The sequence below is a fragment of the Pipistrellus kuhlii genome, unplaced genomic scaffold, assembly GCF_014108245.1.
Source record: "Pipistrellus kuhlii isolate mPipKuh1 unplaced genomic scaffold, mPipKuh1.p scaffold_m20_p_10, whole genome shotgun sequence".
NCBI lineage: Eukaryota > Metazoa > Chordata > Mammalia > Chiroptera > Vespertilionidae > Pipistrellus > Pipistrellus kuhlii.
Window position 1 is genome coordinate 37,031,940 of NW_023425405.1, and position 17,755 is coordinate 37,049,694.

A 17,755-nucleotide genomic window follows, 5' to 3' on the forward strand; every position below is an offset into this window, starting at 1 on the left:
AGTATAAACTCTTATTCAGGCATTGAAAGCCTACAGTTACTCTAAGAATACCCTATGGCACAGCATTAACATGAGGTCCCATCTTAAACATAAAGTCTATAAATCAGGAAAGTATTATTCTATTTTTATTCATTTTTCTCTTTTCTTCAAACTCTCTCTCATCTCTTAAAATATATTTATCTGTTTATATCAAACCCTTTATTATCTTCCTCACCCTTGGTCCCAGACATCCTACAAATCATAAACCTTTCTGCACACTGAACAGGCCCAGACACTGCTCTTTCTGCCTTGTAGCCACCCTTCCTCTGACAAGTCAGTGTGCCACCAGGCTTCCAGCATTCCAAGTAACTTTTTTAAAGGTATGGTACTCACTTCTGACCCCTCACGATAGGATAATCACAATCCGTTTTCATCTAATTGCTACTAAATGAAGTATCACTCCTTGTCTTTCTTTCAGTATCCCTACGGAATATGCATACTTTTTACTTTTGTAGGGAATCTAATCCAACTAAGACTCTTAACCGTTTCTCCTACCAGGATCTTTCTAACATGCCTGTTCTCTGCATTTAGTCTGATGCTGACATAACTAGCTGCTAGGCAGCCACGGGCGTTATCAGGTCACTTCAGGGCACTTGGATACAATGTCGAGAATTCTATAAACCAGAGTCATCTGTAGACATGAAACATGGCAGTAGTAGGGAAAAATTATTTTTCACATCTTGGAACACGTGTAAAATTATATTTGTCCAGTACAGGACCACACACTCAAAGGGATTTAGGGTTTGTTATGGCTTTGATAAAAAAAAATAATTGCTATATTTGCTTTATGTATTATAAGAAAAAAGCATTCAAGTATATTAAGTAATATATGTCCTATCAAAAATTTAATGAGATATTTGAGTGGCTTAGTTTATAGAAAGAACCAAACAAATGATGTTCAGTTATAACTTTAATGGGGTAAACTTGTGCATGGCTGGAAAAACGGTTTTGTCAATAATTCAATATCGAGAGCCACATAATGAACCCATCCCAGCTGGGGAGCTCTGTCCTAGAAGAACATGTGCGCATGCGAAGAAAGGGCGGCTCATCTGCTCTTCCTTCCCTCTTTCCTTTCTGACCCCTTCACTCTCCCCTTCCTTTCTCCCTTCACTATTGCATCCTAACATTGTTTCCACTGACCTACAATTGATAATCCTTTTGCTTCAATGAGCCGCCTGGCGGCCTGAAAACATGCTATAATCAACTCATCCTATCAAGGAAACATTCAGTGCTTAGAAAGCAACTCAGAACTGGACAGTCCCCAAGAGGCAGGAGGCAGAGCACTGCGTCTGAGGGGTAGGACCTGGAGAACTGGCTGCAGGCACTGGGCCCTCCTGTTGAAAAGATGTGTTTATTGGAGGGATCCTTAAACGCAGGAGGGCCTGAGTTTGGTCCACATTTCACTTCCTTTTCTAAACCTCTAGGAAGTGGTTCAGCGTTCCCTAGCAACAGAAGCAAAGGATCAATTTAGAAAAGTGCTTTCCAGAGCATTCCTATCTAGTTTCTGACCAAGCCATTTAGTTTGAAATTCTAGGAGATTTATCACCGACTGTCCTCAGCAGCAACACTGGAGGAGCACCTCTTGATATGTATACTACTAATATCGGAGATGACAGATTCCACCTCTGCTGCACAAGCAGGGATGAGTTTCTGCAAGAATTACCGTATTTTTCGGACCATAAGACGCACTTTCCCCCCCCAAAAAATGGGGGGGAAAAGTCCCTGCGTCTTATGGTCCAAATATAGCCTACACATATACTTTAAAAAAAAAGTTTTTTTACTTGCCTGGCTCTGTGTGGTCTCTGTGTGCTTACCCGGCTCTAAAATGGTTCTAAATGCTGCTGTTTACTTTACAGGGTTGATTACATGTGTTTATGACTGTGATATTAGGTTTTAATGCACATAAAATATTTTAGGACACTATTTGTTTCAGAATCTTTTTTTCTTCATTTCCCTTCTCTAAAACCTGGTGCGTCTTATGGTCCGGAGCGTCTTATGGTCCGAAAAATATGGTAGTAGTCCCTGCATCTCACTGTGAACTGACACTGTTGCTAGGGAAACTGATAATTATGTGGCAAAATGGAGGGTGTAGAAGGGAAGAAGGGTTCAGAAGAAATGTGAGGTTTTGCTCTAAATCAGGATGTTAATAGTACAGTTTGTTGATCTTCTGCAGTCATATAATTTAATAAATACTATTAATTATATGTTTGACAAGATGCAGATTTCTGAACTGAGAGAAACGAACAGAGGTGAGTCGGAGTCTGGAGAGCTGCTGGTCACAGGTCATACCTTGTTCACACCATTCTGGGACACGTGTTTATTATAAGTGCAACTGCTTTTAGGAATTACCATGTTCCAAAACATGTTGATTTCTGACATTTTATTTTAGAAATCGATCTTGCAGAATCCCAGACATAAACAGTGTAATTCTCTAAAAGCTCTAAAGAACTGCCTTCTATCACTTCACAAAGTCATACAGCCTCGCAATACCCGCTACGTGGGGAAGAAGGAAATGTTACTATTTATATATAAAAGACACTAAAACCCACCCCACTGAGCTGAATGACCTTAAGGAAGTCACATGGCTCTTCAGTGAATGGTAATGCTGGAGCTAAATATTCACATTTAAGCTGCCCGGGAGGCACTATATACAGATTACATCTTATTAAGGGGAAACCCAGAAAAGGATATAAGCTCAGTGAATGCACTCAAGTCTCAGGCTACCACTTCAGTTTTAAATGAAGATTTCTAATACTTTTCATTTTTAATGGCTAAGAGTTTAGTTCTACAAGTTAACGATATGATCTAAACACTTGCTCATAAAAAAGAAATCTGATGGGGACGTTTTACTACACAAGAAAGACCATCTAAGAGTCAATCAGCTGTCAGGAGACAGCGTTACTGCGGGTGCAATCCCTGTCTGCAATCGCCAGCTCTCTCATGACACTGCTGCTGTATATTCTCTTAGTCCCCTTTCCCCCAGGGGTTTCTGGGGAGCTGTTTAAGTTTTATATCCCTCTGTGTATTTATAAGTATGAATTTGTATGTATTTTTTTAAAAATATATTTTATTGATTTTTTACAGAGAGGAAGGGAGAGAGATAGAGAGCTAGAAACGTCGATGAGAGAGAAACATCGACCAGCTGCCTCTTGCACACCCTCTACCGGGGATGTGCCTGCAACCAATGTACATGCCCTTGACCGGAATCGAACCCGGGACCTATCAGTCCGCAGACCGACGCTCTATCACTGAGCCAAACCGGCTTCGGCTGTATGTATTTTTTAATCTATAAATATGCTATAGATATTAAGACATTCCTTTACATTCATATACACACAAATTATGTATAGGTGTGTATGTGTGCAAGAAAAATCAGTGATTTATTTATGGTTGGTCTATGAAAGAAGACAACCATTTATATAGAAAATGCTTCCAGTATTTTGGTCCCATTAGTTGGTCTTAAACAGAATAAAAGAATGAGAATTATATATAGGACAGCAAGAGAAGAGCACAAAACTTATGTAGAACCTCTTAACAAATTCCAAGAGCTGGAAGTAGTTATAAAAATGACTGTTACTCTAGTGATTTAAAAATTTCAAACCTTCCTCATTAATAGATAGTAGTATAGCTCACTGGAAATAAACTATCACTTCAAGGCAATTTATTAAGTCTATCAATGTTACGATGGTTTTACAATAATACTTGGGCTTGCGTAAGTTGGAACTTTGTTTCTTACCATCAAAGCTTTTACTTTTGATAAGACAAGTGCTAAAGGATAAGTCCCTATTTTGCTAAACCTTTTCTCCTTTCCCATGGCAGAAAGGCATTTTTAACATCCAAATCCCTGGGTAAGAAAAAGAACGTAAAGCTGAATTTCAGTCATGACCAACAACGTCTGTCTGCACAAGGGCTAGCCGAACCTTGACTCAGGCCGTCTGGATAGGACATCTGCTTCGCATCCACGTTCGCCATGGTGTCTCCCCGAGAGACTTCTCCGAGCGGTGTTCCCCTCTCGAGGATGTTGTTGTTGTTGTTCACTTGAGTCCCGTTTTGCTTCAGCAGCCTGAACACCTCAACCTCCAAATCTCTGATCTGAGAGAGAGAGGGAAAAAAAAATCCATTTCCAAAACTCGAACCCAGCACTCCTCTCCCAGTACTAGGCAAAACTGCCCTGTGGTTTTCATGGCTTCAGCACTCACTCACCCGCACTTGCAGGCCTTGAACTTCCACAACATGAGCCTTTTCCAAATCTTCTATTTTCTGCCTTTCTGCTTCCTGTCTCTTGATGAAATCAAGTTCTCTGAAGAAGAAAATAACAGCTTTGATTGCATCAAACACTCCAGAAATGAGGAACCTTGTGAACGTGGTTATTAGAATTAGTAAATGACACGGTGGGATAAATAACTGGACAGCTATTTACGTAAATAAAATTAAATCATAATTAAAGAAAATGTACAGAGTAATGAAAGCAAATAAAACATTTTAATGTAGCACAAAGTAAAGAAAAATGTCTTGATTCTGCTTACTATGATTTTCATTTGCAGCTCCTGATTCAAGAGCACCCATACGTCTTAGAGCTAATAAACCAATGATCCACCTTGAGTAATTTAGTGGAAATAATTACATGTCAGGTGGTGTCACTATTAGCCTTTAAAAAAATTACATTTACAGAGTAATATATCTAAGCAAACTGGTGAAACTGAATAGTCAAAGAAAATTATAGTAAGATTGATTCCTATGAATGACGGTGGAAAAGGTCTGGATGGGTCATAAAAACAGAGGGGGGTGTGTTTGCCATTTATTACCCTGATGACAATAACAGGGGGAGAAGGAGAAGCAGCTCCATTTTGAGAGCCTGGATTATAATATGCAAATTTATCAAAACTTACAAAATTGTTAGATGACAGAGTTACATTTTTGACAAGAAAAGTGAAAATAGTAATGTACTAAATTCACTGTTACAAAGAGCAATTCCCACCTTTAAAACAGTATACTTTTCACAGCATTTTCTTTTAAATATTGAAAACGGTATTTCCATGATAGGAAGTAACTGAGATGTGGTGAATCTTACATCTACTAGTATGCTTAGCTTCAGAGGCTTGGCACATGGAAGGCCAAAAGAGGGCCTGGCATTCCTTTTTAATTGTTCTAGCTAGCTGGCAGTAACTGATGAAAAAAAATCCAGTACAAATCTCGTCGGTCTCCCTGAAATTACACCGAGATCCAACAGATGGAAGCAAAGCAGCATCGGCTGCTGTTACATTCATGTTACATTCAAGAGCAGACTGCGGTGGTGCGGGTCTCTTACTGCAGGGAAGTGGCTGGGCAGGGGTCCTGCTCCTCAATGCTGAGGCCCTCTGCAGTGGGGGAATCCTGCTGTTACTGAGTCCAGCCCCGGCAAGGCCCCGTGGCTGCTCTGCAGGCACCACGGCCTGGGGTCCTGCCCCAAGTCAGCCAGGCTTCCTGCTTCTGAGTTACAGGGATGTTTAAAGAAGAGCAGAGATTTCAAATGTTTTAATAGTAACTATTAATGATTACCGATCAAAGAAACTACTTCATGGTATAACTGGCTGCCAAAAAAAAAAAAAAAAAAAAAAGATTAAACAAAGTATAATCTCCTAAAAAGAAAAAAGATAAAATTATTTTCCAAAACGTATGTATATATTTGCTCTAACTATGCTTCTTAGAGGGAAAAGTCCTCTTTTCTGTCCCACTATGTATCACAGGATTATTGGATTTAAACCTGTTTTACATGCACACAGTTTTTTAGTCATCAGAAGTGCTTACTTTTGCTGAAAATCCTTGATCAGTTTCTTCGCCTTGTTGTATTTCTTTTCCAAGGCCTGATACTGGCTTTGAGTCTCTTTGAGGTGTTCGTTTACTGTGTGGCACAGGGTCTGAGCCTCGATCCAGTAGCTCTCCAACTTCAACATTCTTTCTTTGTTCTCTTCTATATTCTGTTGGAGTTGGTTTTTTTCTAGTTCCCACCTCACTTTCTCATTTTCTGCTGCTTGCAGCTGGATTAAAAAAAAAAAGTCAAGATAAAAGATAATCTGGGTACTTCTGTACCAACCCCCTCCACACACACACACATTTTAATAGCATGGTTTTGATTAAATTCAACTGTTAGATATACTCAATCACCGAACACCTTGAGATGAGAAGCGAAAGCATTATTTTCATTATTTTATAGATTATAAAATGGAAGCCTTGGAAAGTGAAATGCTCTGTCCAAGGCCGCACATCTGATAAATGACAAAACATGTGGCTGACTCCAATTCCCATTATCTTCCCGTCACTGACTGTGGTCTGAAATTCTGTGAGCAGTAAAAAAATGTCTTAGAGTTTGACTAGGTCTCGTCAGTGAATTTCAGCAGGTTTTCCTTTCGATGTTTTTTAAAAAACATATAACGTGTTAAAATTTAAATGAAAAGGGGAAAGGGACAGAAGCACAGTGTGGCCTATTGGCTGGCGGGGAGGGGAGCTCTGGAGTGGTTTAGATTTGAACCCAGCTGCCACTATTAGCCTTTAAAAAATTACCTAAAATTTTTCAATTACAGTTTAGAGATTTTTTAAATGTAATTTCTTATGTAATTTTATAATAAGTAAAAAGGGGAGGGAGGGGAGACCAGCAGGAAAGGAGAAAGGGGCAGAAGCACAGGGTGGCCTGTTAGTTGGCAGGAAGGGGGCGCTCTGGAATCATTACATTTAGATTTGAGTCTTAGACCAGCCACTACCAGCCTTTTCCCCCATTTTATTTCTTTTTAAAAAGTTAATTACTTTTTTTCAGTTACAGTTTACTGAACTGAAAAAAAAATAATTCAACATTATTCTCTTTTCGTTTCAGAAGCATAGCAAAGTGGTTAGCAGTTCTTTACACGTGCGCCCTCCCCCATGCCTCAGGCAGCCACCTGGCCGCCAGGCACAGCCAGCACAAGGCCTTTAAATCTTGGGCGAGTAATTTAAGTTCTCTAACTAGCACATGCGTGGTGCAGCTTCTAGCGCATAATAATGATCTGATAAATGTCAGTTATTTTTATTTTGTTTTTATCCCTTTTGCTGATATTATTACATCCTTTACATGAACACAGTTTTTAGCTAATTATTTTGCTGGCAGTGTTCAGCGCTTTATAAGCCCTAATCTGCAGGAAAGTATAAAAGATAATGTAAGTAAAAATATAAATAATTGTTGAATTTAGATCCCTCCAGTGGAACTGAAAGGCAGTTTCTTTTTTTCTGCCTCGGGGGACGGTTAGGAATGGATAATAGAATTCCCACCCCCTCATTTCTACAGAAACTCAAGGCTGATCCTTTAGGCGAGGGGTCCAAGGTCATTTATTCACAATAACTATCTGACCTTTAAACAGGTTTCATCTATTTCACACACCTCCTTTAAAGTTCAAGAGCATGCAGAGTCATTATAAATCATTTTCAAAATCCAAGACATTCCAGAACCATACAGCATTCAGCAAATTTAAAAATGTCATATATATTTTAAACTAAATATATTGGCAAAGCAGATCACAAAGTAAAAAGTAGTAAAAATTTTTTTTCAAAATTAGGCATTGTGTTATCAACAGAGGCATTAAGAATCATAGTAAAGTAAGCTAATCTGTGGATATTATATGCCAATATAATGAGAAAAATATTAAAAAAACACCCTAATTTATAGGATTTTCTAAATTCAATGTTTATAGTCTGAAACAGAAGCTTTGTTAAAGCACATAAAATCACAGGGGATTCTTTTCCCTAATTGTAACCGACAATTAAAAAAACACTTCTATTCTTCCATTCTATGTCAAGAAACAATAGCAGCTTAAAACAGGGCTGGTATTTTACTGCATCTTTTATTAAGCAATGTTTTACACTCAAGTTGTTTATTTACCAACCATCACTAATTTAAAAATTATAATTCACAGAGCTTGGCTGATACCATGAATGATGTATAGGCATGTTTTGACTAAAGAGCTACAGAGTTATTAGCTGGGAATACCATTTAACCAAAATAGCCTTGCTAATTAATCTCCATTTAAAACACATGGAAAAGCCAAAACAAGCCTTCAATGTGAACAGAAAAACTGATTGTTAATGGTGGAGGAGGAATTAGGTCTTAATTTTAAAAATACCATAAATACAATAAAGAATATTGTTTTTAAAGTAATCAAAAGATATTTTTAAGTCTCTGAAACTACGTTTTTGATGAAACTAGACACAATTCTAGGAATGTACAACTACCCTGCAACTTAATAACTAAAAAAATTTTCCTTTTGAGTCTTATAAATGAACTAAAAAAATACATAAAACCTTTCATCATGACCTGTTTCCCCCCACAAACTTAAATAATGTGAACTAAATGACTAAAAATTTCCAGAAGCACCTGGCACCTACAAGCAACTATTCATATGTCATATTAAATTTCATGATATTTAATTATTAGAAATTGGATTTTTTTTTCTATGCAAAACTAATGTGCTATGTTAAAAACACATTGTTTCTGAGGAATAAGTGAAAAATAAATGATTAAACCTATCTACAATAAATCTACCTAAAATTTTAAAAAATAATAAAATAAAGAGATACAATATAATAATTTGTGCATTAAGGAATTAGTGGTCAAAATGTAATTGAGATTCATGAGTCATTAAAAATATTCACTTTGGGGGGAAAGCTCCGAGAAAAGTACATATGCGTAAATATGTATTTTAAAAATGTTGTGCAATTCTCTCTGAGGGGGGCCGGGGTGCTCACCCCCCGTGGTGCAACTCCCACGGCCAGATTCATCCATGCATCTGACCGTGGACATGAACCTGTGACGGTTGTATGCTTTCAGAGACGGGAACAAATCCTTTAGTCCCACGGCTGAATTTATTCATAGCCTCTGAAGTTTAAAAAGTATAATTCAAACTCCATGTATTGACTGATGCGCTTACCTTGGTCTTCAATTTTTGAATCTCTGCTTCTGTAACTGCGTGTTTGATTTGCAACTGAAAATGGAAAAGAAAGAAATATCGGAACTAAGAAAGTCTATCTATATTTCCCAAGTCTCAGCAACCAGAAGGATACTGCTGCATTGTACAGCAGGGAGGCCTAGAAAAGTGCTTCCGGGCAGCAGGTTGTAAATTAAAATGCCCCTTGTGAAAAACGACTTACTCGGTGCAAACTAATGACACGCAGGATCTGTGGCCCACACTCCCTAACAGAGGATTAAGATACGAATTTAACTGATCAGGGGCCAAAGAGAAGGAAACACATTTGCTTGCTCCCTTTGCAGCTCTTCTTTAGGATTTGAATACCACGGAATGGTTTCCTTGCAGTCCCGGGACTGAAAAGCCCAAGCTGGGAAGCCAGCCGGTGGCTGTATGAAGGTGCCGTTCCAAAGCTGGAGGACAGGTGGCGCTGTGGTACCGCGAGTCACTAGGCTGAGCAGCTGTTTTGCTGCAAAGGGTGAGCCGAGGATGATGCAGATCTACAGCGAAATTGGTGTTTATTTATTAATTGCAGGAAAGGTACAGATCTACATTTCTGTCCTCCAAAATATCTACTTCTGTTGAAAACCGGGGCTTCAAAAACTTCGGTTACAGTTTATTAGCACAAGAGTCCCTGCATTTACATTTGTTTTGCTTCTCCCCCACTCAACACCCCCCACCTCTTTTTTTTTTCTTTTTTCTGTTTTTTTTCCTTTTCTCTGTGAAGGAAGAAAACAACCTACTCATTTCCTCCAGGGATAAATACACCAACATTTACAGAAAACAATATGTGGGCTGACAACCTCCTCTCTCAGATCCTTGGGGCCAAATGCGTTTGGAATTCAGCATTCTTCCAATCTCAGAAAGGTAGAAAGAAGCATTTTCCCATAAATCGCTATTACCCACAGCAGATCCTGTGGAGGCACTCTGTAATCAAACACACACACACACACACACACACACACACATATATGTGTGTGTGTATATATATATATACATATACATATATATATATATATATATATATATATATATATATATATATATATATATATATATATATATATATATATATTTTTTTTTTTTTTGCGTATGACTATTTCCACTAAGTGCGGGAAATAGAAATTGTAAATAATATCCTGTCGGCTTGAGTCATGTTTACTCCCAAAGGCGTTTGCCACAAAAGTATTTCAGAAATCTGTTGTCAGACCACATGATTGAACAAAAGGGACTGCGAGCTTCTAATATTACTGTAATCAAATAAGCCTACGGTTTTATTATCAGAAAGTCTGATGGGAGGATAGAAACGAGAACCTCTGGGGATGACGACGCCTCGGAAACCTCAGCTCTCTCTTTAGTTTGTAACCTGCGTTTTCTTGATTTTGACCTGGCCACTAAAGGCATATGGGAAGCATGAAGAGGGAAAGAAGTCAGAACCAGGCACAGGTTGATTTAATATCCGTAAATGCCAAAGGATAAAAGCGCAGACCCCAGGGCCCCGTCGGAGCTCCTGCTGGGTTGAAAGTCCTGGGGTCTGCACTGCCTCAGGGCTCACTGCTCCCGGTCTCCTCCCTCCGGACCTGAGGGGTGACCTGGACAGCTGTTTGCATTTGGTCCTGCCCCAGGCACATCGCTTATCTTCCTCTCCAGCTTGAGGACCTGGCCACTCCTGGGGTCTCAGCCCAAAGGCATGGCTCTTGTGCTTTTCCCCCTCCCTGGCTCCCCTGGGCCTCTGCACTCGACCAGTTTCCAGAGGTGAAGCACTCTCCCCTGAGGAAACGTCTGGGACCCCACCATGCCAGGCACCCCGGCCTCACACACTCCAGGGCCCCAGTGGACACTCCAGCTGTGGGCCTTACGATGAGCACAGCCCTGCAGAATGCCCATCCTTGTGCTTCTGAACTCACGTGAGATGCAAAACTAGGCTCCTGGCCAGACACTGGCCCGGTCCAATGCTCACAGTGAATTCCTGTTAAAACCAGGATTTGAAGCCTTGATCTTCTGGTGCCTGATACATTAGAGATTAATGCAACAGGCATTTATGGAAGAACTGTTATGTGCAAGGTGATGTGAAAATAACTCTCCTTCTAATAAATACCACTGTTAATCAACCCTACCAATATGAATCAATAAACTAAAAATGGCAAAAGTGCTTCAATGTTAGACATGATACATTATTTATGCATAAACAAATATATTCGCGCACGCACACATCCACACGTACATGGCTATAAGGAATTATTTTCCGGGGAGACCCTGCACCTCAGGGTGCACACATTTGGGCGCCCACCTAATCCACGTGCCTAACTGGAGTCTGTGCGATTATGATTGACAAGAGCAAGGCTCTTTCTACCTCGTGCCAAGTGTGAAGAGAGCAGCAGGTCCGTTTCGCTGTGGACGGTTGTTTCACTATAATAGCGATGAGCTACCGAACTTAACTCATTTTTATCCATTCGTCACAGTTCTAGGAACCTACCTACGATGTTAAAGGAGGACGTACTGTAGTGGTTACATTGACTGAATTCACCTCGGGCCTATCAGGTAATGATGTTGGAAAATTATTTTAACCTCTCTGACCTTCATTTCCCCCACCTGCAAAACGAAGTTCCTCATAGGTCTTAGCTTCCTTATTGGAAGATTAAATGAGATATAGCCCCTGCAAAGCTTTTAGCACAGTTGTTAATAAAATAGTCAGTCCTCCATACAGTTAGCCAAGATTAAGAAAGAGTGATCAGAAGAGGTCAAATATGATTACCTCAATGGCACCTGTCAGGAAAAGGTGTTATTAATGCTATAAAATGTCACATCTGAAATAAAACAGACCCCTCTGGCTCTATCGGAAGGGTGGCAAGAGTGAAAAGGGCAGATCTTGGGAGGAACACGGCAGCGATGGGCGAGAGCAGGTTTTGTTTCCTCAGTGGAAATCCCTGTAGGAGAACCAGGTGCACTGCCCGCAACGTGTCCAGACTTTGGATTTTCTCTGCTCAATTACTGTGGCCTCTAGCAAGCTGCTTCTCTGGGCCGCAGCTTCCAGTGAAAAATGAGGGGCTGGATGTGAAGAACTCCAGTGCTCTTGCTAGTACTACAGGTGTGACCTTTATGAAACGGAGAGCCTGGAGACGGTTGTCATGGTTGCAGAGTCTAAAAATTCCTGTCAAGGTACATGACAGATTAACCCACCGATGTGTGGGGTAAACTTAGACAACAGGCAAGTTAAGTCTTCAGTTACCCCATCCCTCCTACCTCACCGAAATGGGTAACGGAAGAGAGCTGAACTCATTAGCAGAACCCTGATAAAAGCTTTGAGTGTTCCTAAATGCAGCCAAATGCTTTAGATACAAAAAAGCACAATGAAGTAATTATTTAGAAGATGGACAAAAGTTTTGGTGCAAAGTATTCTTAGTACTGACAGGCCTAAAAATCATAGATACGGAATTATTTTAATCCTGTATGGACATTAAAAGAATTCCTACAAATTTATCACTATTAACAAGAAAGCACCTATGCTAATAAAAGCCTAGGTGGCTGCCCCCACATCATCACAAGATGGCTGCCACAAGATGGCTGGCAGGGGAGGGCAGTTGTGGGCAAACAGGCCAGCAGGAGAGGGCAGTTGGGGGCAACCAGGCCAGCAGGGGAGGGCAGTTGGGAGTGACCAGGCCAGCAGGGGAGAGCAGTTGGGAGTGACTGGGCTGGCAGGGGAGCAGTTAGGCATTGATTGGGCCAGCAGGGGAGCGGTTAGGGGGTGTTCAAGCTGGCAGGTAGATGTGGTTAGGGGCAATAAGGCAGGCAGGCAAGCAGGCGAGCAGTTTGGAGCCAGCAATCCCAGACTGTGAGAGGGATGTCCGATTGCTGGTTTAGGTCTGCAGGGATCATGTATAAACCTGCAGATGGACATCCCTTGAAGGGTCCCAGATTGGAGAGGGTACAGGCTGGGCTGAGGGACACCTAGAAAAAATAAACTAACTGAACTCTTTTATTTTAAAGAGAAAGAAAGTGTGTTTTAGTAGCTTAAGTTACAGAGCTAACAAGAATCAAAGCCGGGTTTTATAAATTTCACTCCATGGTTTTTTCCACGGGGACCCTTTATCTTTTTTATCATTTCCTCCAGCATTGCCCATGTGTTGGAGGGAAGCAAGACAGGCACTATTAATCACATTGTTCAGAAGGGGAAAGGGGCTCAGAAGTTACATGGCTTCTTCTAGCACCCAGATGTAGGTGGTGGAGTGGAAATTACCCCAGGTCTGATGCCCCAGCCTATGTTCCCCCCTTCCCCATGCACCTAATCTGAACCAGTTCTCGGATATATTTTTTTATTTAAACCTCACAAAAACCCAGCAGCATCTGTCATGGCTGTCACCTCCAGATGAGAACGCATTTCTCTGACTGGAAACCATGGGTTACTCTGGTGGCCTCTGAGTATCCTGACATCGACTGCCAAGTGCTGCCCAAGCATCTACATGCCAGGTTGGCACCAGACATCTACTTTACATCATGTAATGTCAGTATAAAACAACAAAGCTTGTCCCACTACATTTCAGGAAATAAAAATATTAAACCCAGCTGATGATTGTTTCTGTCATGATAATTAGACCGTCCCATTCTCAGTATGGGAAAGTCATGAAAACTATAATCTCCATGAGCACTTAAACATTAAGATGTATTCTGAGAAATAAAAGATCTAGAACAGTGGTTGGCAAACTCATTAGTCAACAGAGCCAAATAGCAACAGTACAACGATTGAAGTTTCTTTTGAGAGCCAAATTTTTTAAACTTAAACTTCTTCTAACGCCACTTCTTCAAAATAGACTCGTCCAGGCCGTGGTATTTTGTGGAAGAGCCACACCCCAGGGGCCAAAGAGTTGTATGTGGCTCATGGAGCCACAGTTTGCCGACCACGGATCTAGAACTTAAGAATTAATTAGGAAATTCTGGTATAAAGTGACCAAGAGGTGAAACTGAGTAAAACTATGTGTTGTACGTATTTTATTAAGTTAATTGAAAATGTCAGTTTTTAAAAATGTGACAATTAAATTTTAACAACAATCATGTCTTGGAAACTAAGACTGTATTAAAAACTTCTACAATATATGGAACATTCAAATGATATTGCTTTGTTCTTAATATTAAAAATTATAGAAATAGAGAACACTTTTTAAAAACCTGAAGATAATCCCTAGTAAAAATCAATAAACAAAAAAAGTGAAACATAAGACAAGATGAGCTCAATTAGACCTTGAATAATAAACAATAGATTTGTAACAATTTAAATTGCTATATTTTCTTAGATAGAATTTTTAAATTTTACAATAAAGATAGAAATCCAAACCTGAAACCTATATGATCATGTCGACCAATGTCACCCCAATAAATTTTAAAAAATAAATAAAATTTACAATAAAACAAAATGCTGCAATTAGGTTTCTGCTAAAAATAGTGTGTTTATCCAGTAACCATAAACAAAAGTAGCACATGATTAACATCAGGTGAATAATACTGAAAAAATTTTAAGTCAGCCTTGGCGGGGTGGCTCAGTTGGCTAGAGTGTCATCCTGTAAACCAAAAGGTTACGGGTTCGATTTCTGGTCATGGCACATAATCTACATTGCAGGTTCAATCTCTGGTTGGGGTACAACTGATCGATGTATCTCTATCATATTGATGTTTCTAATTCTGTCTCTCTCTTCCTCTCTCTCTAAATCAATAAAAACATATCCTTAGGTGAGGATTTAAAAAAAATCTTTTAAGTCATATTTTATGTGCTTTCAACATAACAATGAAATAGATAATACATTATAATAAGGTGTAATTTTACTAAATGGCTCTGTAAGTCAAAGAGGAAAAATTAATAAGGAAATGGAAGGTATAAAACACATATCACTTTTAACACAAATATCCATATTAATCTATAATAAAAACATTACGTTACAAAATAAAAACATGTAAAAACAATATTATCTGACCACAATGTAAGAAAACACTAAATTAATGCAAAAAAAAATACAAGTTAAAAACTGTTTTCTCATTTATTCAAATCAAAGCAAAATGAAAATAGTAAAAAATGAAAAATATAGACGTACTTGCAAAAAATGATGACAAGTAGAATGCACATTTCAACTAAAATGAAAGCTGTGGTCAAAGGCCTAATCAGAGAGAGATACATAGCTTTAAGTGCTCTTGTGTTTAAACAATAAAGTATTACAATAAATTGTTTATTGCAATACAATAGAATAAAAGAAATTAAACATTCCTAAGGACAATAATGCAATTAATAAAAATAAATAAAAGTGGAAATGACTAAATTATGTAGGAGGAAAATTCCAGTTTAGTACAACAAAAGCTATTTATTGTCTTGCCTGAATTCAACTTTGGAATGCCAAAAGGGGAAAAAAGGAATACTAATGGGCTTCAGGTTGTCATTCATCAATTAACAAAAAGCTTGTGAGACAGAACACAGATGTTTCTAGACATTTGTGGGGGATAATGGAAGGTCTGAAGCAGGAAAATGTCAGCAACAGAGGTAAGCCTGCATCTAGAAGTAAATCAGAGGCAATCTATTTCATTGCCCTGAAGTTTAGGTATCCTGGCCACTAACTCAACCTTCAGTTCCATGTAAAGGAGTAAGACTAGAACAAGGGTGAATTAACATCAGGGAAGGACTGAATCCTGTTAAAGTTGGGAAGAAGTACAGGTATGTAGGAACTATTTAGTCTGTAAAAGGCATACCTATAAATATAATTAACTGGAGCTCCTGAAATGCAATAAAACTAGAGAGAAGTAGATGAAAGTATGCTATGGCTATTATTTTTTTAATTAATGACAGAGCTATTGATCTGTTTTCTATAATGCTAGGAGAAAATAACTAAAGGCTGAGTGAAAGTAACTCAGGAAAAAAATCTCTAGAAAAATAGAATAAAACGTCTAACTTGTAGGCAGCAGATGAAAATTTTATGTATCTAATGATAAATAGGTAAACAGATAAAACAAAAACAAGAAGAAAACACGGGAGTTGTAAAATATGAAATAATTCAGAAGATTTAAGTTCTAATTTTAAAATGATCAAAGTAAATATAAATAGGTTAAACTCACCAATTAACTGACAAAGACTCCCAGGGTAGTTAGTACAAAGACAAAATTTAAGAATAGGTGGACTAAAGAAAACAGATTTGAATAAGAAGGTACAGAATGACTAAAAATAAAAAAATATATAGAAAATAAATGCTTTGAAGATTTATGAAGAAAAAGAAAGGCAGTGTTGAATTTTTACTATTAGATAAATCAGAATTTGGGATAAAATGCATCATAAGCTACAAGACAGGTGTTACAATAAGTCATGAAGTTGTAACAATCCTGAACATCTATGCACATAGCAACAAATATTTAAAATATATAAAACTATAATTGACAGAATTTTTAAGAAAAAACTGTAGCTTTTGATTTATCATATGCTTTTCAGAATTAGTTGATAAGACAAAATGCAAACTGGGCTATAGAAAAATGTGTTTGTGTTATTACTCTTATGTAAATGAAAAACATAATTTTCACACCCAAACACAGAATATAAATGCTTTTTGCATCCATGAGGAATATTTCAACAAACCTGTTTATGATTTAAGCTACAAAAGCCTTGAAAATTCTAAACAGCTATTATTTGGAATATCTTTTCTGAGCAGAGTTAGAATAGCAAAATATAGTTCCATATGTATAGAAAGTAAAATAATCCACTAAATAATTTTTGTTAAAGAACAAATCCTAAAAGAAAATAGGTCAAAGTGATAATGGCATTCTACATGTAAACAATTGTGACATGTAGCTAAAACACTATTCAGAAAAAATTATATATGTAAATTATAATTACAAATACTTACAGAATGCAAGAGTTAACAAAAATAAATATAGCAAGCCCAATTGATTAATACCAATAAAGGTGATAGGATGACAAAGATTTTCGTAAGAAGTAATAAGTATTTAAAATTTTTAAAAATATTTTTTAATTTAAAAATAAAATAGGAATATAAAAGATAACATTACAGATAAAATTCTAGAAAAAAAAACACAAAAAGTGAAACTATTCAAATAAAGAAAAGAACAAAAGAGTAACTAATTATAGATATTAAAGATTTCAGTAACTTAAAATATTACAAAATGTGTTAATAAATATGAATGCCTAAGAAATACATTTGAAATGCATTCTTGAGAAATGCAAATATATCAAAATTGGCCCAAGAAAAAGCTGAAACCTTGAGTTATAAAAGGTATTTAAAACATTCCTCCACAAAGGCACAGATGGTTTTATAGCTGGGTAATGACAAACTTTCAGGGAACAGTAGTTTCTACCTTATGCAAGTCATTAAGTCTCTTATTAAAGTCATTTCTGAGAATAGAAAGTAAAGAAACCTTGTTAACTTATATCAAAGCGAATATAACCTATGTGGCAGCTTTTGGTTAATCCACTCTAGTGAAGACTTTCTGTTACAGGTGGGCACTTATGTAACTAATAAGGGGACTATAAATTTTTAGAGATCAGAAAAAAACAACAACTTGAATTAAACAGTTATATTCCATAAGCTGGGATTAAGAGAGTCATCGTGATAAAAATGCCAGTTTTCTGCAAGTTAATTTACTGGTTTAATGTAATTAAAATCAAAATTACGGAGAAGTTTTTTTCCAAGGGAATTAATAAAGTGATTTATATGTTTTCTTGGACAAGTTGAAAAGTAAAGGAATATCTGAAGTTAGATAGAATGGAT

The 17,755-nt window shown here is 37.9% G+C and overlaps 1 protein-coding gene across 14 annotated transcripts in view; it reads right to left on the minus strand.

Annotated features, from left to right (window-relative positions):
• Positions 1 to 17,755, minus strand: part of PPP1R9A (protein phosphatase 1 regulatory subunit 9A) — a 215,690-nt gene that overhangs the window by 38,217 nt on the left and 159,718 nt on the right. For all 14 annotated transcript variants that reach the window (XM_036429369.2, XM_045578424.1, XM_036429366.2 and 11 more), the window contains 4 exons: positions 8,970 to 9,023; positions 5,827 to 6,056; positions 4,243 to 4,339; positions 3,960 to 4,131 (listed from right to left, as the gene is read on the minus strand). In XM_036429369.2, the coding sequence (XP_036285262.1) occupies positions 3,960 to 4,131; positions 4,243 to 4,339; positions 5,827 to 6,056; positions 8,970 to 9,023 (553 nt within the window). The remainder of the gene's footprint in view (positions 1 to 3,959; positions 4,132 to 4,242; positions 4,340 to 5,826; positions 6,057 to 8,969; positions 9,024 to 17,755) is intronic.